Source organism: Balaenoptera ricei, chromosome 3, assembly GCF_028023285.1.
Source record: "Balaenoptera ricei isolate mBalRic1 chromosome 3, mBalRic1.hap2, whole genome shotgun sequence".
Taxonomy (NCBI): Eukaryota; Metazoa; Chordata; class Mammalia; order Artiodactyla; family Balaenopteridae; genus Balaenoptera; species Balaenoptera ricei.
Window position 1 is genome coordinate 73,565,796 of NC_082641.1, and position 21,646 is coordinate 73,587,441.

Consider the following 21,646-nt stretch of genomic DNA (forward strand, 5'->3'; position numbering starts at 1 on the left):
ATCCATTGTCTTTGCTGCTAAGTCACTGGTGATGCAAAACAGCAGTAGGTCAGCAGCCCGAGAGCTATGTGAAACCAAAAAACAAGAAATCACAGAAACTTCACAGGGGTGTCTACCAAGGGGAGAACAAAAGCAGAAGCTGTGAAGCCCTGTAAGGAGAAGTAGTCACAAGAAAAAGCAGCAGCAGTATGCAAACCCAGTCCCAGCAGAGAAGGCAGAGACAGCCAGGAAGTCACCTGGGGATTCAGCACCAAACAAGCCTGCCGCCGGAGGGGCACAGACCCACAAGAGCAGAGGCCCAGCCAAGAGTGGATGCTTCACTCTCCCATAAGAGAGTCTTGGCACATGTAATGTACAAAACACAAAGACTGAGCCAAAACAAAATTTTATTGAGCAACTACCAAATTACCTAACAATAGTGAGAAAATTAGAGGACTAAAACGAACACTTGCCTGTCCCCACTCCATCGTACTCTCTCCCACTGACGAAACTTAAACACCAGAATTTCTTATTTAACAAATATTTCTTAAGCTCCTCCTGTGTGCCAGGGACCATGCTATAAACTAAAAAGTACAACAATGAGCTAACTGGACATAATCTCTTTCTTTCTAGGAGGTTACAATTTAATGAAAGATATTCTTTTTGTAATCCCAAATTTGTCATTTTTGAGTTGAAAAAAAAAACCCTAATTTTAATGAAGATTTCATTCCTCTAAGTCCTTTATCCTGCATTGTTTTGTGCTCTTTCTTAGGCTATCCAAAAGATAGGTGGTTTTGATTAGGCCATTTGTAGGATTACACTGCCTATTTCTTAACTATTTTTCTTAACAGAATTAGCATACACCTGGAGATTTTGAAATTGCACATTTTCCCTGGGTCTCAAAAAACAATATTCCGATTATTTTAATATCTTTGTGCTTCAAAGTTTTAAAAACATAGAAAAGAAAAACAGCATTAATAAACGGTCCCTGTGTCCATGTTCCCTTTATTACTAATATACTGACAAATTTGCTTAGACTTTTTTTTAATCATTATTATTTTTGGAAAAATAAATATTAATTGTAAAGAATTGAAACAAATTATAAAAATATAAAGATTAAAAACTTTTAAAGTCACTTCAAACTTCATAAGTAATCCTCATAACTATTAGGTGACTATAATGATGGCCAGGAATTTTCCAAATTTGTTAGTACAAACCACAGATCCAAACAGCTTAGAGAATCCCAAGCAAAGAAAAATATGCCTAGGCATATCATAGTCAAACTCTTGAAAATCTGAGTAGGAAATCATGAGGGCAGCTTGGGGATGTGAAGGGAACATTGTATTCAAGAAAATAATGATAAAAATTAATACCATTCTCATCAGAAACTCTGGAAACCAGAAGACAATGGAATGACATCTTTAAAGTCCTGTAACAAACGAGAAAACAAAACCTGTTAACCTAGAAATCTACATCTGGTGAAAATATCCCTCTAACAGGAAGGTGCAGTAAAGACATTTTCAGGCAAAAGCTGAAAGAATTATTTTCAAAAAATCTGAGCTTTAAGAAATGCTAAAAAGAACTTATGCAGGTTGAAGGGAAAGGGAAATGATATAAGAGAAATCCAATTATGTGGAAATTAGTGGAGAACACCAGAAAGAGTAGGTCATTAAATATAAAGGATCATTTAACAAAACATTCCTACTTTATACATATGTATGTCATTCTGTCTCAAAGACTATTGACTATTTTAAAGTAAAAATAACAACATTAAGTGAACATCATTTCAGGCATCTTTCTAGACATACTAAATATGATTGGATGCCTAATTATAAATAAAATTTAAATAATGTGACCATATTATAGTTGCTATAATATATTGGATGGGCCAAAAAGTGCCTTCGGTTTTTTAAGTAAAAATAAAAGACACATTTTTCATTTTCACCAAGAACTTTATTGAACAATGTATTCACTCTTTTGTTCCACTACCATCTGCCATTTTTCAGGAAACTTCATAATTCCAAAACTTTTTATCTTTTTGAGCAAAGAACTGTTCCAGGTGCCTTTTACAGTCTTCCAGGGAATGGAAATTTTTTCCCTTAAGAGAATTTTGTAAAGACCAAAATAAATGGAAATCCGAAGGTGCAATGTCTGATGAATATGGCAGATGAATCAGAACTTCCCAGCCAAGTTGTAAGTTTTTGCCTGGTCATCAAAGAAACATGCGGTCTTGTGTTATCCTGATGGAAGATTATGCGTTTTCTGTTGACTAATTCTGGACGCTTTTCGTCAGGTGCCGCTTTCAGTTGGTCTAATTGGGGGCGGTACTTTTTGGAATTAATCATTTGGTTTTCTGGAAGGAGCTCATAATAGAGGACTCCCTTCCAATCCCACCATATACACATCACCTTCTTTGGATGAAGAACAGCCTTTGGTGTGGTTGGTGGTGGTTCACTTCGCTTGCCCCACGATCTCGTCTGTTCCACATTGCTGTACAGTATCCACTTTTCATCGCCCATCACAATTTGTTTTAAAAACGGAATGTTTTCATTACGTTTCAGTACAGAATCGCATGCGGAAATATGGTCAAGAAGGTTTTTTTCGTTTAACTTATGTGGAATCCAAACATCAAAGCGATTCACATAACCAGGCTAGTGCAAATGGTTTTCAGCGCTTGATTTGGATATTTTGAGTATGTCGTCTATCTCCCGTGTGATATAATGTTGATTGTTCTCAATTATTGTTTCGATTTGATCGCTATCAACTTCAACTGGTCTACCCAAACATGGAGCATCGTCCAGCAAGAAATCTCCAGCACGAACTTTGCAAACCACTTTTGACACTTTCAGCACCTTCTCCATACACTGCACAAATCGTTTTGCGTGTTTCAGTTGCGTTTTTACCTTTCTTGAAATAATAAAGCATAATATGTCAAAAATGTTGCGTTTTTTCTTCCGTCTTCAATATTAAAATGGCTACACAAAAATTCACCAATTTTGTTTTCTTTTTTTAAATGCATGCTGATATGACAGCTGTCACATACAGTCTAACACAATTGTCTCAAATGAAGTTAAAGACAACTAAGTGCTACTAGAGCCATCTTATGGAAAAAACCAAATGAACCTTTTGGCCCACCCAATAAAAAATTTAATTTCAATTTATTTGAATTTGTCACAAGAAAAACTAAAATGGAAGAGAAATAATTGTTGAATAGCAAAAAATGCTTCTACACCGCAAAAGATATACTAATCATCACAAGAAAGATAAAGGTCTCTCTTAAGAAAAGAAATTATAAATACAGTAAAGGATTGGAATCACTGTTTTTTATGAGCTAGGTGTTTCAATTTTATAGTGTCAATTGACTACATACTATAAAAGATGATAAAATCATCAATATTCAGAGCTCCTCCCATTTTCACTCTTCCCAACCTTAAGTATTTTTTTGGTTAATATTATACTTTTTACATTGTCTAGACTTAACATTTACATTTGAATCTATAACTGTAATTCTGATAATTTTTTTAAGATTGGTCCTGTATCTAAATGCACAGATGCAGGTCCTTTTACATGATCCTTTTACCATCATCATTACTGAATTCTGTTTTTTCCTTGGTATGGACAATTCATCTCTTTGTTAGTTATATTTTATTATCATGTAGTTTGGGTTGTAAGTTTTTTTCCCCGAGAAAATTTATTAATGCTGCATTCCCAGTATTATTTTTATGTTTGATAATTTCAAATGCTATATTGGCTGGGTATAATAGTCTTGGACCACTTTCTCCCACAGAACTAAGTAGATATTGCTCCATTGTCTTTTTTTTTTAAGATTTTTTTTTTTTTTTTTTGATGTGGACCTTTTTTTTCTTAAGACTTTATTGAGTTTTTTACAATATAGCTTCTCTTTTTTATGTTTTGGTTTTTTGGCCCCAAGGCATGTGGGATCTTAGCTCCCCGACCAGGGACCGAACCAGCACCCACTGCATTGGAAGGCGAAGTCCCAAACACTGGACCACCAGGGAAGTCCCTCCATTGTCATTTAACACTAAAAGTTGATGTAAAGAAGTCTGAAGGCAGCATAAAATTTACCACTTATTAAGAGATTCGTTTTTTTCCCATTGGAATCTCTTAAAGTTTAAAACCTAATAAGGCTATGATGTGGTATTAAAGAATCTGTATCAAAATTTCCAGAGTACATGGTATTATACTTTCAATCTGCAGATTAAGTTTTTGTTTTGGTTTTTTTTTTCTCCAGGAAACTTTTCTTGTGTTAGTATTACATGTTTTTATTCATCTTCAGTTACATTCATTGGATTCCCTATTTCAAGGATAGCAATTTCCAATTCTTGAGTATTTTTCTTACGGAGTAGCTTCTTTAATTCCTTTAATCTCTCCGGTTTTTTTTTTAGTCTTAATTCATTGGAATTTTATATTAGCAAAATCTCTTCCTTTATTTTCAAATTCTCTGAGTCATGATATGCCTTATCCATAATCAGTTCCAGCTACTGACAGCACAGTTGTTCATCAACTCTCATGGCATCCGTGAGATATATGGTGTCTGTAAAACCAATCCCTCATTGCTTGTAGGTCTCCAGCTTCTTATTCCTCAAATATTTAAGTGCTAATACCACTATCAGATTTATATTTTAATATCTAGACTGATTCAATTCTTTGTGTTTTAATGGCTAGCGAGACACTATCACCAGCATATTTTTATCACATATAATAACTGTTTGCCAGAATCTAAAATAAATATTAGAAATAGAGGCCATGTGGAGTCAATATGTCAGGTTGCTGAACACATTCAAGTCAGGATTGTTGAGAGTTCTTGCTGTGTGGGTGTGTCCATGCTCACTGTTCTGTCACACTAGCTCCAACTGGCTGTGCATGCAGGCCAGCATTCAGAATGCAGACAAAATAATGAACTAATATTTCACTTTATTTAGAGACAGATAAAATTAAAGGAATGAGCCTGGGCAGCTGTTAAATGGGTTCATTTAATGCATTGGATAGCATAACCACTTTCCTGTAACCTGAAGAAATTATGGGATGGGAGAGGCAGAGACAAAAAAGACTGCTGCCTAAGACTGTGCCTTTAGTTACAGTTTGATACCTGGTTTTACCCTCCTCTGAGATCTTTTTACAAGTCCTGCGAAGCTTAACTATTCTTAGTTGAGGGCTGTATCTTAGTCCTCAGAGGGGATACTCAGATGAGGTCTCCAAATCAGTATGAAGCCCTGAGACTTCACTTCCTTCAGAGATAGGCAGCTTAATCAGCTTCCCATTTTACCCACTTCTCCTCTGCCATCACTTCTCGGGAAAATGTGGCAAATGGCAATGTTGATTCTTTCCCACCTCATATGGAACCAACATAAATTTTTGAGGTAAGCAGCCAAAATCTTCTGTACTTATTTGCTCCTTCAGATGTTTTCAGAGTATTTATTAACTCCTTTAGATCATTTTGGTCTCGTTTGTGTCTCACTGAACGTTTGCTAATAAGTTTAAATTCCTGAATCAAAAGAAATCCAAGGTTGGCCAATCCAGATACAATCTAACTAAAGACTTTTGAAAGCATTTTTCATCATTGTAGCAGGAGACCCAACAAAATAATCAAAACAGCAATGCACAGAAAGAATTTCCTTCTCTGTAAGCTTTCACTAAATAAGGAAAAGGAAGAACAGATGAATTATATACGTCCTGCTTCTGGAACAGTTAACCTATTATTTTGTAGGATATTGTTGTCTTTGTGAGCAACTTGGGAGTAGCAGCCAATGTTCTATCCTTGCATCTCATTATCTGGCAGTGCACATAGGGGTGGTCTGCAGATTGGATTGAATAATTGAGATTCTAGATTCTCTCTTAAAATTCTTTTACAGAACATCATACAAAGGAGAGCCTGAGATTTAACATACAGCGTTTGGAATAGGGATTTGTTTTCACTCAGGTCAGAAACCTCCACAGCTGAGTACTTTGGATAATGAAGGTCCTTTTTCTATATTCGCCCAGCCTGGGCTGGACACAGGCACGTCATACAATCTGCATTTAAACATTATTTTCTTTCCATTTTAACAGTGTTTATGTTTCCTGGCACACATCTAAAAGATTCAAAATATTTACTGTATATGTAAATATGCTTTTAAGGAAAAAAAAACACATGCAGTTTTCATATGCAAGTTATTTTCAGCAGACAGTTCCTTCTCTGAAACACAAAAGGCTAAATATAAAAACAAACAAGAGAGAAGTGCTGTTTAACAAATGAATCCTTGGAGATGGATTTTTAGGACTTTTTTTTTTTTTCCTGATCCAGCTTTTACCCTATCACTTAGTAACGCTAAGAGAAATCCTGAAATAAATCGGTGACATTCTCACAGTTTTTAAGGCTGACAGTTTAATTTTTTTCCTGTTTTGTCTGTGGCCAATATAATTAGGTCATACCCATGTGAAAAATTACTTGTACAAGAAAAATTTTGGATGTGTATGTGTTTTCAGGAAGATTTGTTTCTGCTAATGTACATGACATCATTTGCACATGAAACTAATTCACTTACCCTACGTAATTCAGAATATTAATGCTGTTTCCAAAAAACCAAAACGAGCCCAATTCAAAAGGGAATGAATGTTTCTGTTACTAATTTTTTATCATGGTTAGAGTAATTACATTTTAAAATATTTTTATCAGGTAAACCACTGATTTTAAAACATATTTGTTAATTACATAGACTGGATGCCAACTGAGGAAGGGGTCATTCCAGTAGAAAGAGGAGAAAGGCCTAATTTATAACAATATTCCAGAAATGGCAACAGAGATCAAATGCTAGCATTCCTACCTTGCAGACTGTCCTCTAATTTCATTTTACATTAAAAGTTAGTTGTAATTCTTGTGCCTTGAGGATTTTCTAATAGACTTTTTACTATTTATACCAGCAGATACAAGTTTTAAGCCCACAATATTATTTGCTTTACTGCTTCTACACTGCCAGAAATATTAGGAGCTATGGGAGAATGCAAACTTAAAAAAAAAATGACCATACTTATTTGTGTTTTATGAAGATCTTGACATTAACTCCTTTTCTTCTTTAACAAGCTGAGTGTCTTGCTTTCATTTTTGTGGATTAATTTAAGAATTTTAGTAATTAAGGAGATTCTTATTTGCTTCCAAAACTTAAACACCAGGATTAACAGACACAAAAGGCACAATTTAACATATTTTATTGGCTGAGTGTAAAGGTCAAAATTACCAAGCTTTGTAGAAGCGCCATTAGAAGTATACAGTAGATCCCTTGTAGAAATCATGAAGGAAAGCCAGTGTAGGCAGTGTCTGGAACACAACTGTAAAATGTGAGTTGCTCTCTGTGACGGAAGCAGAGCAATTGTCAAGAGTTTGACTAGGTTGCAAAAGAATTTAAAGGGCCTGCAGATGTTTAAGAATGCACAAGATAGCTTTGTCGTTCTCATGTAACGTTTACTGAGAAGCAAGGCATGCTAAATATTAAGCAATGCATACTGAGTCCCTACCCAGCGACTTTATTTCCAACTGAGATAAGTAGGTGAGATATTTAAACAGAATTAGAAGGCTTAATTAGGGTTGCCCTTCCCTGAGTCTCCAAGGTGGCTGGAGCATTACTCACCATTTTGCTAAGAAAAAATAAATGAGACTAAGTGAGATAGGGGGGAAAAGACAGTAATTTTTCAGAAGGCAAGAGGTTTGCCCTCTAAAACAAAATGTACACAGCTAATCAGATATACTTCTGCAATTCTGTTTTCATGTATTCGTCGAGCTAGATTCAGAGTTACTGATGTTCTAACCAAGAAAAAAATGACTTCTAAGTGAGAGAGCAGTTTTCTCAAATGACACTGAAGAACTTTTGTGACATTCAGAAATTTACAGTGGCCTGTTGGTAGACTTCGAACATGTTCTGTCATTCCCAGCTTTGGGTAGCATTTGGAGAACACTAGTAGAAAATCAGCTATGCTTACAATCATGTTTATTCTTTAGCTATGGTAGCAGGACTTCCTTTAACATGCTAGTGTTCTCTTCTTTTGCAGGGACTGTACGTTTTTGTGGTTTATTTCATTCTGCACAACCAGACGTGTTGCCCTATGAAGGCCAGTTACACAGTGGAAATGAATGGGCACCCAGGACCCAGCACAGCCTTCTTCACACCCGGGAGTGGAATGCCTCCTGCTGGAGGGGAGATCAGCAAGTCTACCCAGAATCTGATCAGTGCTATGGAGGAGGTGCCTGCCCTTGCCCTTTCTCCTTCTCTGTCTCTCTCTCTCTCTCACTCTTTGATACACAACCTTTCCATTTTATGGAGTACAAGTTAAATGGTGCCATGTAACTTTTAAATCCTTTTCCTACTGACATTCTCTGATCTCTGGTATTTGCTGTGCTTACCATGGTATCATGTCTGTTATCTGATTCTTTTTCCTCCTTGCTTTGTGAGCTCTATTAACCAGCAGTTTGTACTGGGAGGTCAGAGCTCTTTCTTCAAAAGCTTCCTAATTGGTTACGGCAGTGACTGAATCTGCTTCAGAAATGGTTTTTCAAATACTGTTTCTTCCTGAAAATATTTTCACAGCTCTCTTCCTTTACTCATGCCAATCCACTGCTTCAATCCCAACAAACAAATAAACCTCCCAATGTTCTCCATCCACGTCATTTTGGGCTCTTGTGTCTAAATCACATTGCCACCAACCTCTCAGTAGTGCCGCCCATAGCATTGGTACCACTGCTTGTATTTTGAAACATACCTGAAGACATCTGTCCAGGAAGAGATGGTAAACAGGTCCCTGACAATTTCTGCAGTGCCTGAGATGTGCTTGCCTACCATTCCTTACACAGCTCATGTTAGTGTCTCTGTATTAAAGAGCCAAGGGGAACAGTATTTGTGTTTGCATCCTGAAAAATGGCAGGAGATCAAAGTGCATATGTCTGAAAAGAAAACAGTTTATAGATAGTTAAGTAGGTAAATAGATAATCTACCTGCTCAGTGATATTTTTTTGTCTTCCATGTTAATTTAGAAAGTGATTTTATTCATGTCAGGTGAAAATTAAGGTAAGTGATCACAAATAAAGTACCATATTTAAAAATCTTGATATGTGTTTAGAACCCTAAAGTGTTCAGCGATCTAGTACCATTTCTATATCCCGTAAGCTCTTAGAACTGAATTATTTTCGCATCCCAGGTGATAACAATAGAAACGGATATTTTTAAGATCAGCAGTGTGGGAGTAAATCTTTAAAAATATGGTTTTTGTCTCTTTACTTGGCTACCCAGTTTAGCATTTGTCTAGATGGGGACTATACATTAACCATTAACCATGTGTGTCTGTTTAAATTTAAACTAGCCACAATTACTGAGAAGCAAGGCATGCTAAATATTAAGCAATCCATGCTGAGTCCCTACCCAGCGATTTTATTTCCAACTGAGATAAGTAGGTGAGATATTTAAACAGAGACAGATAAATATTATATTTATTATAATATATATAATATTATATTATATAATTAATATATTAATTAATTAATATATTAATATATTATATAATATAATAAATTATATTTATATATATATAATATATAAATAACGATAAAAATTCACTTCATCAGTCACCCTGGCCACGTTCTAGTGCTCCATAGCCACACGTATCTGGTAGCTGCCATAATGGAGAACAAATATCTAAAACATTTGTGGCATCGCAGTGCTATACTGAACTGTACTGAACCATCACTGTGTTGAACAGCGCTGTTCCAGATGTCCCGCTTCTTCGTGAGATCTTTTAAGCTTTCATGTTCTCTCAGATTTATTTCTCCAGCCCTCAAATCACTTTTCTCAGTGCGAGGCATCCCCGCAGTGTCTCCGAGAACCTTATATTGGGAGGCAGCAGCTGTGACAGTTCAGTTGCTGGCCTGAGCCACTACTTGAATGTTCACTGGGGGTGGAGCGCAGTGGCATACCCTGAAGTGTGCTCTGCATTCCTCAGCGGCTTACAATTGGCCTGGATCCAGCTGTCAAGGAGGGGCTGGCAGAGACATTCCAGAAAGCCACGCAGAGAAGGGAAGGCATTAGGAAAGGAAGGATTAAGGGGTATTTACCAGTAACCACAAGGGAAGCAAATATATTTACTCATTTCAAGATAGAACTATCTTTTTAGTCATTTAATTTTTAAAAAGGAGGACTTTAGCATTCTATCAAAGAGCTTTTCTTTTCAATTCAGTATATCCTCATAAATAGCTACTATACTTAAAATTATATGTTGTATCTTAAAGATTTAGGAGGGTTCTTCTCCAGTTCTTATATTTTTAACAGCTTTCTTTGCACATATTCTATGAAAAAATTTAACGTATTGATTGGGTTAAAAAATAAGTCTCTTCTTCCACGCACGACAGCTTAGAAATCTACAAGTAATCCTCGTAGAGAAATTGTTTAGCATCACCAGATTAGACTGTCTCATGGAGAGACATACTTTTCTAAGGAACAAAGGTAAAATTAAAGTCAATTCTAAACAGTTCAACAGCCCTTTCACTTAGTCTTTGTAATGCGATGCAGAGATAAATAGCTCATATAGATTTCAGGGTAAGTATGTATATACTCATATTATGGTTTCCTTTTCTCCCAACCCCAACCCAAAAAGGTGCCACCTGACTGGGAGAGAGCATCCTTCCGACAAGCCAGCCAGGCCAGCCCTGACTTAAAGCCAAGCCCACAAAATGGCGCCACATTCCCTTCCTCTGGAGGATATGGCCAGGGGTCACTAATAGCCGATGAGGAGTCACAGGAGTTTGATGACTTGATATTTGCATTAAAAACTGGTATGTGAACCCACAAACCCCATCGGAAGTAGGCACTCTTGCTATGCTACAATTTCTATCTTCTTCCCATGAAGTTGCAAAAGTACAATCAGTCACCCGTACCACATCCCAATTCTCATGACCCATTCCTAATCCCAGCCGAATTCTAGGATATTTTGTTCTTGGCACCAAATATGAGACAACCTAAAAATAATTGACAATTTGCTTTTAAGAAAAAGGCATACTCTAACTAGATGTAAATCTCTCTGCACTGGAATCTTGCTAGAACACCAAGATACTGCTGAGTCATAAGAATCTGGTAGTGATCTCCCTGAGAGAGTTTTGCCTCTGACCTACCAAAGAGAATTTCTTATGGAGTATCTTTGGAGCAGAAACTTGCAAAGGCAACATAATGGGCCTCGTATAGTTCTACAGTTTTCAAAGTGCCATCATATATATAGTATTTCATTGGCTTTTCCTATATGTTCAACTCCACTCAACCTGTGACCCCGATGGAGAGTTGTTTTCAAATCAAATATGCAACTTTTTTCTTTTCTTTTTTCCCTCAGAAAAATGTTGAACTGTCACTGTTAGAAAAAGTTCAGTGAACTTTTTCATTTCTAGATGTACAAACATGCAAGAAGATGTGTCCGTGTTCAGATGAACCTATTGAAATAGTCATTCAAAAGTGCATGCTACTATATATATATTCCCATGTCAGATCAGTGCTTGGCAGTTGGTAAACCTTTTGTAGATGTTGTTGGAGAATGAATGAATGAATTCATTTCATGAATGAGTGAAAGAAAAATGAAACTTAGAGTTTGCTTGGAGGAATAGACATTAGATAAACATGACATAAAGAAGAGTAAAATAAGTAGTGGAAAGAGTTATTAATTATTGAGAATTCAAGGAAATTTTTTTTAAACCTGCTCAGTTGATTCTTGAAGATATATAGAACTTAAGTAAGAGTGGAAGAAAAGCATTACAGACTGAGGGAACAGAATTAGCCAAAGCCCAGGGCTGCAGGTGCATGACCTGCTTGGGGAGAAGAAGCATGCAGTGTGGCTGGGATGGAGGGTGAGTAAAGCCAGGCAGCAGGAGAAAAGCCCAGAAAGTAGTTTACCTACATTGTTAATAAGTTACTGTAGTTCCTCAACTGGGTTTCAGCAAGCACCCTCCTTGGGATATTCCTAGACATCCTTGGTGAAACGATCCCCTGACCAAGTATATTTGGGAAACTGCAGAGATTCACAATTCACTTGAGCATTTTAGCAGCTCTAAAAAGTCCTAGAGTAAAGAAACCCACTTCACTTAATTTAACTTGGGGCTTCCAGAATACATTTAGTGATAGATTCATTTGGGGGGAGCAGAAGACTTCCTGATACCCTGCATAATATTAAAATGCTCTTCAGATGCCATGCTAAGGGATGGGATTTTTATAGAACTCAGTGAGCCATCAAGGTTTTTGAGGAGAGGCACAACATGTTCCCACTGGTTTTGAGGCAAAATAACTCTTAGGGAAGTCTGAAGAATAAATTTAGAAGCAAAATCAGAAAGGCTGAGAGGTGTTTACCGTGGTCCCAGGGAATAAGGTTTAGGCCTCAAATCTGGGGAGTGGAAAGAAAAAGGACAAGAAATGCTGAGGAAACACTGAGAGGACAGTCAGCAAAGGCTCATGCTTCTCACCCAGGTGACTGAGGCATCATACATAGAGCATTTGCTTGTTTATTTGTTTTCAAGGGGAAACTGATGAGTTCAGACTTGGATAATTTGATCATTCTGCCTGGTGACTCTTAAATAGTCAAGTTGGGATCTTTGGCAAGGGATCGGGGTTGGAAGTAATGGTCTGAAAGGCATCATGCAGAGATTACATTTGAAGCTATGGGGATGAATAAGTTTAGTCTGGAAGAGTGGAAGCTAAGAGAGGAGAAGAAAAGAAGTGAGGGAGGGAGAGGGAAGAAGGGAAAACACGAGAAAGGAAAAGGAACAAGAAGAACATCTAAGATAATACCTACGTTTAAGCGTAAAAAGAAGAGGGTCCCACAGAGGACACTGTAGCATGGTCAGCACGAAAACTAGAGAGAAGAGTTTCATGAAGGAGGAAGGAACAACTGTATAAAATGCTCATTCGAGCTAGGACTGAAAGGGGGCTTTCAGATTACAAATAGTTCCCAGGGTAGATTATGTCCCCAGCACTGCAATGCAGTCAGTTGATGTTACAGCACTGGAAGCATACAATGAATTCTTGCAACGTAATTAAATTAGATCTGGGTCCTATATATATATATATATAAAACAAGTATTAAATGCATTCCATTCCGGAATATATGGAATGACTTACTTACTTATAGACTGAGTTTAGCATTCCTTAGAGTTCACTAAACTCTTCAGGAAGTAAATACTTTGAAAGACCACAATAGCAGTCTCTAACACTGGCCCCCTCTATTTTTAGAAAAGGTCCGATAATAATCAAGTACCACCCCCTAGATGCTTTCCATCATGCAATATGGTCAAATCAAAGGAGCAGTTCACCTGCCACTCCATCCACAGTGGAATTCACAATTGATACATAGGCCAGATGTGGACCAACAGGGAGTTTTATTTGACCTTCATTGCACTTTAACAATTTTTTGTGACAAAATTTTAAAATTTAGAGATATCCCGTAAAAATCCAGAATTTCTTTTAAAAAAAAAATCTACCAATAGAGTGCTTAAAATCTAACACAACACTGCTTGATTGGAGCTGAGTAATGGCTGCCCCTTTAGACAGGACATGAGCTCTTCAGTTTGTCCAGTGCCCACCAGACCTGTGTCACTGATTTATGTGAGCCTCCCTGGCACCTGTGATGTTTGAGTTTGCAAACCTTGACCTATCTCAGGTCCACCTTAACTGCGGGCCACTCCAAGTCAACTACTGGGAACAGTGGGACTTCCAAGTCTTTTTCATTTGAACCCCTAAACAACTTTGAAAAGTTATGTTACCCTTTGCATATATCTAAATAAACATCCAAAGGGTTTCATAAGTTTAAATAGAATCAAACAATGTCATTTCTATTGTATTATAAATTTTAGGGTTTAAGGGCCTAAGTACCAGAGCAATTTGATACCCACTGCTATTCATTTTATTTTAAATATATACAAGAAAGCTTTTCTTTTACATTTGGGGATTTTACACTATTCTCTTTTCTCTTTGAACTTGTATTACCATTCTACTCCCGATACAGAATTTTATCCTAAGGTAATATATTTTATGTTTGAAATTCATTTAATTGGTATAAAATAGAAGCCCTTGCCCCAAAGCCAGTCATGGACTTGTTTTTCCATTTGAATTTTAGCCATATTGAATTCCTTAAAGGAAAAAAAAAAAAAAAAAAAAAAGGACACAAAGGAAAACACTATTGACCTTTTTCATTTTTAAAATAAATTGTCTTTCTATGAGAAATTCACATTTCACTCTAAAAAGAGGACATCATATCTTTCAATTAGTTGTTCTTGAAATGCATCAGCCTCTCCACAGGCAAATGAGACACTCAGTTCTAGACTAGTGATGCCATGGTTATTATTAGTTATTTTAATAGAACTCTCCAATGTATCATCAGTGTCCCCAACCAGGACTTTGGGAGAATGAGAACAGTCACCCTGGGACAGCGTCCATTTAGGGAAGAGGAGCAGGTAGTGAGCTAACTAGAACAGATTCAGCGCACACAGAGTGTGAGTGCAGGGTGGAGGGGCATGTACTCTGTTTACATCCTTAACAAGAAGTGTTTTGAGTACTGGCATTTTTATGTTGATCCAAAGCTGACAAGATTCTAGAAAATGTCAAACTGGGAGCCTGTTGGGCTTAGAAACAGGGTGTTTTTCCACAGGGGCTTCTCCCAGAGGGACTAATCTGATTCTCCATCATCCTTAGTCCCTTAACTTCCTGATTTTACCTCAGACCAATAACACTAATGTCATGGTAAACGTTTCCCTACTGGAAACTTTTTGTTTGTTTTTTTGTTTTGTTTTTTTTATTTTTGGCTGCGTTGGGTCTTCGTTGCTGTGCACGGGCTTTCTGTAGTTGTGGCGAGCGGGGACTACTCTTCGTTGCGGTGCGCAGGCTTCTCACTGCAGTGGCTTCTCTTGTTGTGGCACGTGGGCTCAGAAGTTGTAGCTCATGGGCTCTAGAGCGCAGGCTCAGTAGTTGTGGCGCACGGGCTTAGTTGCTCCACGGCACGTGGGATCTTCCCAGACCAGGGATCGATCCCGTGTCCCCTTCATTGACAGGCAGATTCTTAACCACTGCGCCATCAGGGAAGTCCCCTACTGGAAACCTTTAAATGATTTCTTTTTCAGCCAGAAGAAAATAAATAAGTCCTTGAACACCAATGAAAACATTCAGAATCAAGGTCCAAATTCATGAACTCCTCAAAGGACTCATAAATTTCTCTTTCAGAGACATCACATAAAACTACAATGACTTATTTAACTTCAAGAACTTCTGCAGCCCAATGTACTAAACAAAGTTAGGTGGTCATCAAGGTGGAAAAGTAAAATTTGGAAATTTTTTTTTTTAATATATTTATTTATTTATTTATTTATTTTATTTTTGGCTGCGTCGAGTCTTTGTTGCTGCATGCGGGCTTTCTCTAGTTGCGGCGAGCGGGGGCTACTCTTCGTTGCGGTGAGCGGGCTTCTCCTTGCGGTGGCTTCTCTTGTTGTGGAGCACAGGCTCTAGAGCGCAAGCTCAGTAGTTGTGGCTCGTGGGCTCTAGAGCTCAGGCTCAGTAGTTGTGGTGCACGGGCTTAGTTGCTCTGCGGCACGTGGGATCCTCCCGGACCAGGGCTCGAACCCGTGTCCCCTGCGTTGGCAGACGGATTCCTAACCACTGCGCCACCAGGGAAGCCCAAATTTGGGAAGATTTAGATTTTTTTTTCCTCAGGAGAAGATGAAGGAGTATGACCTTTGTTTCACTGCCGCATTTTAAAAGGCCATAGAAAATAAGAGTGGGCTCAGAGAGGGTTCAGAGAGCTCTGTGTTGGAATCCTAGCTCTGCAGTCTACTATCTGTGTGACTTTCAGTAAGGAACTCAACCTTTCAGTTTCCTCATTTATCAAATAAATGTTCTTTTTTAAAAAAATTTATTTTTTTAATTTATTTATTTTTGGCTGCATTGGGTCTTCATTGCTGCATGCGGGCTTTCTCTAGTTGCGGCCAGCAGGGGCTACTATTCCTTGCGGTGCGTGGGCTTCTCATTGCAGTGACTTCTCTTGTTGCGGAGCACAGGCTCGAGGCGCGCGGGCTTCAGTAGTTGTGTCATGCGGGCTCAGTAGTTGTGGTGCACGGGCTTAGTTGCTCCGTGGCATGTGGGATCTTCCCGGACCAGGGCTCGAACCCATGTCCCCTGCATTGGCAGGTGGATTCCTAACCACTGTGCCACCAGGGAAACCCATCAAATAAGTGTTCTTATTGTAAGTTTTCATGAAGTTTGGAGATTGTCTATGTGAAGAATCTGCCACAGTGTCTGGCAGAATTTAAATTCAGTATGTGATATAAATTATTTGTTGGGTTCGATTTGTTGCTATGTTTAAAAACACTTTTAAATATTCATAATGTGTTCTGTAACACCTGGGTGTTCACTGTACCATAACTATTGAGTGAGGGAGGTTCGTGCTTGAATGTGTGCCAAGGAGTTTGAAATTTATTCTATAGACAAATATGAACACGTGAAACCTGTGGGACAAAGAAGTCACACGAATAGAGCTGCCCCCATAAGAGGCTGTAGGATGTAAAAGACAACACCCTACGTCTGGGGTCAGAAGTCCAGTTGGGGGACTTCCCTGGTGGTCCAGTGGTAAAGATCTGCCTTCCAATGCAGGGGACACGGGTTCGATCCCTGGTCAGGGAACTAAGATCCTACATGCCGCGGGGCAATTAAGCCCACATGCCACAACTACTGAGCTCGCGCCTCAACTAGAGCCCACGTGCCACAAACTACAGAGCCCACGTGCCCTGGAGCCCACGCCACAACTACAGAGAGAAAACCCGCACGCCACAGCTACAGAGAGAAAAGCTGCACGCCACAACTACAGAGAAGCCCGCACACCATAAGGAAGAGCCCGCTCCACAACGAAAGACCCCGCACGCCTCAGCGAAGACTCCGCATGCCTCAACTAGGACCCGACACAGCCAAACAAATAAAGTTTAAAAAAAAAAAATTAAAAAAGAAAAGAAGTCCAGTTGGATATCTTCATTCTGTGACTTCCCTGCTGTGTGACGTGGGCAACTCAGTGAACACCTCTGATCCCCATTCAGTCCCTATGTCTGTAAAACAGGACTAATAATCATGCTTTCCTAACTAAAGCATGTTGAAATGTTGAGGAAAGGAGAGACGCTAGATGAATGTAAATTATTACTTGTAGTTCCTTTGACATTGCCCGTTCAGTCTACCAAGGGGGAGAGTTAACTGTTATCGCAGTTGCTGGCTTTTTCGTGAATTTTTGGCTTAAAATTTAAGCATGAAAATACCTTTCAGAAAATCAGGATACTTACTGCCAAATACCTTCCTAGACCATTGAATGAATTACAAAGAGACAAGAAACCTGGGCTGTGTTCCCAGTTCTGCCGTGTTATACTTGTATGTAGAATGTGTCCTTTCTGAGTCTCAGCAAGGGATTAGGATTTGGGTATTGTGCATTTATGTCAACTGGGAGGAAATTGAAAAGGAGGATGAGGTGGATCGTACAGATGTGGTGACTCAGGGGAGGCTGTATCTAGAACTTGCTAACATCTTCCAGGGCTCTGGGCTACTGAACAAGCTGGTGACACCCAGTCGCTTGTAAAGCTGCACCCCACGTTGAACCTTCCAGCCCAGTGTGCTTTGTCCCTCACAGTCTGCTCAGCAGGCTCTTAGTTCAGAACTTCTAGTGTGCTTTGTCCCCATGCTGGGCAGACGTTTATGCATTCCTAGTGGCATTTAGAGCAGGCCAACCTTGAAATCAGAGGGAGTTGGTGCTCATTTGTTCATTAAGACCCACTCTTCCCTGGTGCTAATGCTGGGGTCCTCTCTGTTTCTCTGTAGTTGACCCCATATTGGGCAACTCTGTTACTCACCGAGATCAAGCTGCTATAGGCCTCAGGGCCTCAGTCACCTTCTCTTTATAAAATGGCAATGTGTCACTGATCCACTTGGAGGTTCTTCTAAGTCGGACAGTTCCTCTGCTTCCCTGGCAGAGAAACATGGGCCCTTTGTCCTTCAAAGGCAGTGTGGCAAACTCAAATGTTACTCACATGTCGGGCCAGTCAAACACCATAACTGATTCAAGAGGGCTGATAAAAACAGCGGCATAGGGCTTCCCTGGTGGCACAGTGGTTGAGAATCTGCCTGTCAGTGCTGGGGACACGGGTTCGAGCCCTGGTCTGGGAAGATCCCACATGCCGCAGAGCAGCTGGGCCCGTGAGCCACAATTACTGAGCCTGCACGTCTGGAGCCTGTGATCCCCAACAAGAGAGGCCACGATAGTGAGAGGCCCGCGCACCGCAATGAAGAGTGGCCCCCGCTTGCCGCAACTAGAGAAAGCCCTCACACAGAAACGAAGACCCAACACAGCCATAAATAAATAAACAAACAAACAAAGAAGTGGAGAATTGTTTAAAAAAAAAAACAAAAAAAAAACAGCGACATACCAAAAGGTAGTACCTGATCCATGTTTTGGTTGTTGTTGTTTTATACAATCCAGAAATACAGGCCCAGTGTTGCCTTGTCTTCTACTTTTTAAAGGGTAACCCCAAATCTGATTTTTTATGTTAAATGTATTCATTTTTAAATCATGGCAACTAACTAAATTTTTGAAGATACATTGTCATTGGTAATACGCTAGTTCTTAACTTGAGGAAAGAGTTCGTGGGTGTTTGTCACGTTTTGCTTCATGACTTACATGTACATTATATATAGAGGTACCCTACAATTGATCATCCATACCAGGACAATTCAAGAGAGTAAAAGGGGTGTGATTAATAATTTTTTCAGGTATAAACTAGGACTTTTCAAATATTGCATCCTCCAGCTCCCTGCTTGAAGGAATAGTAAAAGAAGTATTTGTGAAAGGGTGTGGAAATGGGGCTTGACGGATAGGTAGGAAGACCCTCAGGCTGGATTTACATGGCACTGCAGGACCAGTCAAGAGACATCACTTTGAGAAAGCTCTCCAATGGGCAAAAGTTGGAATATGTCTATCTGGTGAGGTCCAGCCGGGTTAGGAGTATCTTGAAAGGCAAGGCAGAGGGTTCCAGGCTGACGCAGTTGACAACAGGAACTAATGTTTGTTCTTGAGAAGGCAGTGGAATGCAGAATGGATCAGAGGAACAGAACAGGCAATACAAATGGAAGAGGAATTTTCAAGAACTAGGATGCAGAGCATAATTTATTAATACGTTGAGCAAACATTTACTGAACACTCACAGTGTGCCGGGCACTGTCCTGTTAGCTAAGAGACATAATCCAATGGGTGAATCTGAAATTTTAAAAGAGAATCATCATGTTTCCATGGGTAGCAGAGGGGATACTACCTGAGTTGATATTTATAGGAAGAGTGGAAGCAGCCAAGCTAAAGCGTTGAGGGGGCAGAGAAAGAGCATCCTAGGCAGAAATGCTTGAATAATAACACGGTGGGGAAAGGGAGTGACCAGCAGCTCTAGTGAGACATTAGGCTAGAGAGCAGGCAAGAATCAGGTGGATCGTGCCTTGAAGCTGGGCTGAAGACAAGCCCTCCAGAGGTCAGACAGCAGGAGGAGATACAAAAGAAAGCAGAATAGCTTTGGAAAGGGTCAACAGGGGACTTCCCTGGTGGCGCAGTGGTTAAGAATCCATCTGCCAATGTAGGGGACACAGGTTCGAGCCCTGGTCCACGAAGATCCCACATGCCGCCGAGCAGCTAAACCCATGCGCCACAACTACTGACCCTGTGCTCTAGAGCCCGCAAGCCACAACTACTGAGCCCACGTGCGACAACTACTGAAGCCCACACGCCTAGAGCCCGTGCTCCACAACAAGAGAAGCCACTGCAATGCGAAGCCCGAGCACCGCAAGGAAGAGTAGCCCCCGCTCACCGCAACTAGAGGAAGCCTGTGCGCAGCAACGAAGACCCAACGCAACCAAAAATAAATAAATAAATTTATTTAAAAAAGGAAAGAAAGAAAGAGTCAACAGGTCAGTGGATGAGTGGATGAGATGGGCCAGTGCAGTGTCAGAGAAACAAAGCCAGGAAGTGGGGTTTCAACAGCAGCCTTTAACAGAGAGGCAAGGACAGAGACCCAAAAGAGGGAGGGTTTGGCTAGAAAGAGGTCATTAGTGGGCTCCTGCTTCCATCTCCAAATAGGTTAAGAAAAAGCTAATCCACTATCTTCCCATAGTTACTAACTGCAGAATTGCCTTTCCTACATCTCAGACAGATAGGGAAGTCTCAGCTGCCCAGGCAACTGGTTTTTCACTTCCCTTCTTGTTTGCAGTCTTGTGCCCAGCAGAGGGGGTGGGGCTGGGAACTGTATTCTCTGGTGATTCAGCCAACAGCACACCCTGTGACCACATCCCTAGTCTGTGTGTGTGTGTGTGTGCATGAGAGAGAGAGTGTGTGTGTGTGTTTATGTGTTCCTCTGCACATTACAGAAGAAAACAACAAGGTGTTAGTCTAACATAGTGTCAAGTTTTCCGAATTATTCTGAGTTGTGAAAAAAGTAGTAAACAGTGGAGCGTCCTCAAAACAGAGATTCCAGGCGCTATCTCCAGTTAACAGCTAGCTTTGTGGGATTCTTGTGCGGATCTGTTTTGGCGCTGTGTTACATAATTATTTTTATCTTGGGAGCAGATCTGAGTCATTGAGAGCCAGTGTCTTCTGGGCACTGATATGATACCAGGTGTTGTCAATGCACAGTTTTCTTCTCGGATCCCTGCCAAACTGAGTCTCAGCTGAAGGACCTACTAGGTTCGGTACATGTAGGGTTGGAGGTTATACGTTTTCTAACAGCAAATCCTACCCCCCTGCTGAAAAATTCTAATAACCTGCCTGATCTTTTTTATTTTAGTAAGCCCCCAATTAAGAAATGCTGTTCTTTGGAGTAAGTTATACCTGTCAACCATGTAGAAACAGAAAAAAAGATTGAGAAGCCAAATTCGTGTCTTTAGAAATTAATTTGTACTTATAAAAACTACCAAAAGGAATTTAAAATACAGTTTTATAATTGCTAGGTATTAATAATATTTATTCTAAAGGTATGGCTCACTTTTTACTAATATAATAGAAATAAACGTGTGTTGACTTACTGTAACTTGACCATTAATTTGCTGGACTAATAGTTGGGAGTTTTGTGTTTATTCTTTTTCTATTGCAGGTGCTGGTCTCAGTGTCAGTGATAATGAATCTGGTCAAGGCAGCCAGGAGGGAGGCACCTTGACTGACTCCCAGATCGTAGAACTCAGAAGGATCCCCATCGCCGACACCCACCTCTAGCACCTCAGTAACCATTAGGATGAGGGTACTCCCCTGTTTGTATTGGCTCTGTGCTAAAACTTTCTAAGTACATGCAGCCATATGATAGGACTCTGTGAATGGTACTGGATGACTAACCCAGAGATGATTGTTGTGTTTGGAATATAAATTACTTATCTTTGTGCAACCTGAAAATTAACTGCTATAATGAAAGACTGGATCGATTTGTATCAGTTAATAGGACTGACATATCAGTTAATAGAATGTACATATTCCAAGAGTATTAGTTGTTTTTTAATGATGCTACATGGCTAACATTGTTTAATAAAGGTAATAACAATCAATAAAAACCATAGAATCCATTTGGCATGACCCAGGCTCATTATTTATGAGGAAATATTGTGCCTGAGCA

At 39.5% G+C, this 21,646-nt stretch overlaps 1 protein-coding gene across 1 annotated transcript in view; it reads left to right on the forward strand.

Annotated features, from left to right (window-relative positions):
- ADGRV1 (adhesion G protein-coupled receptor V1) overlaps positions 1–21,596 on the forward strand; it is a 531,821-nt gene extending 510,225 nt beyond the window's left edge. Inside the window, exons 88-90 of the mRNA XM_059919079.1 lie at positions 8,023–8,214; positions 10,615–10,792; positions 21,137–21,596. Of these exons, the coding sequence (XP_059775062.1) occupies positions 8,023–8,214; positions 10,615–10,792; positions 21,137–21,255 (489 nt within the window). The 3' untranslated portion in view covers positions 21,256–21,596. The remainder of the gene's footprint in view (positions 1–8,022; positions 8,215–10,614; positions 10,793–21,136) is intronic.
- The last annotated feature ends 50 nt before the right edge of the window (positions 21,597–21,646 follow it).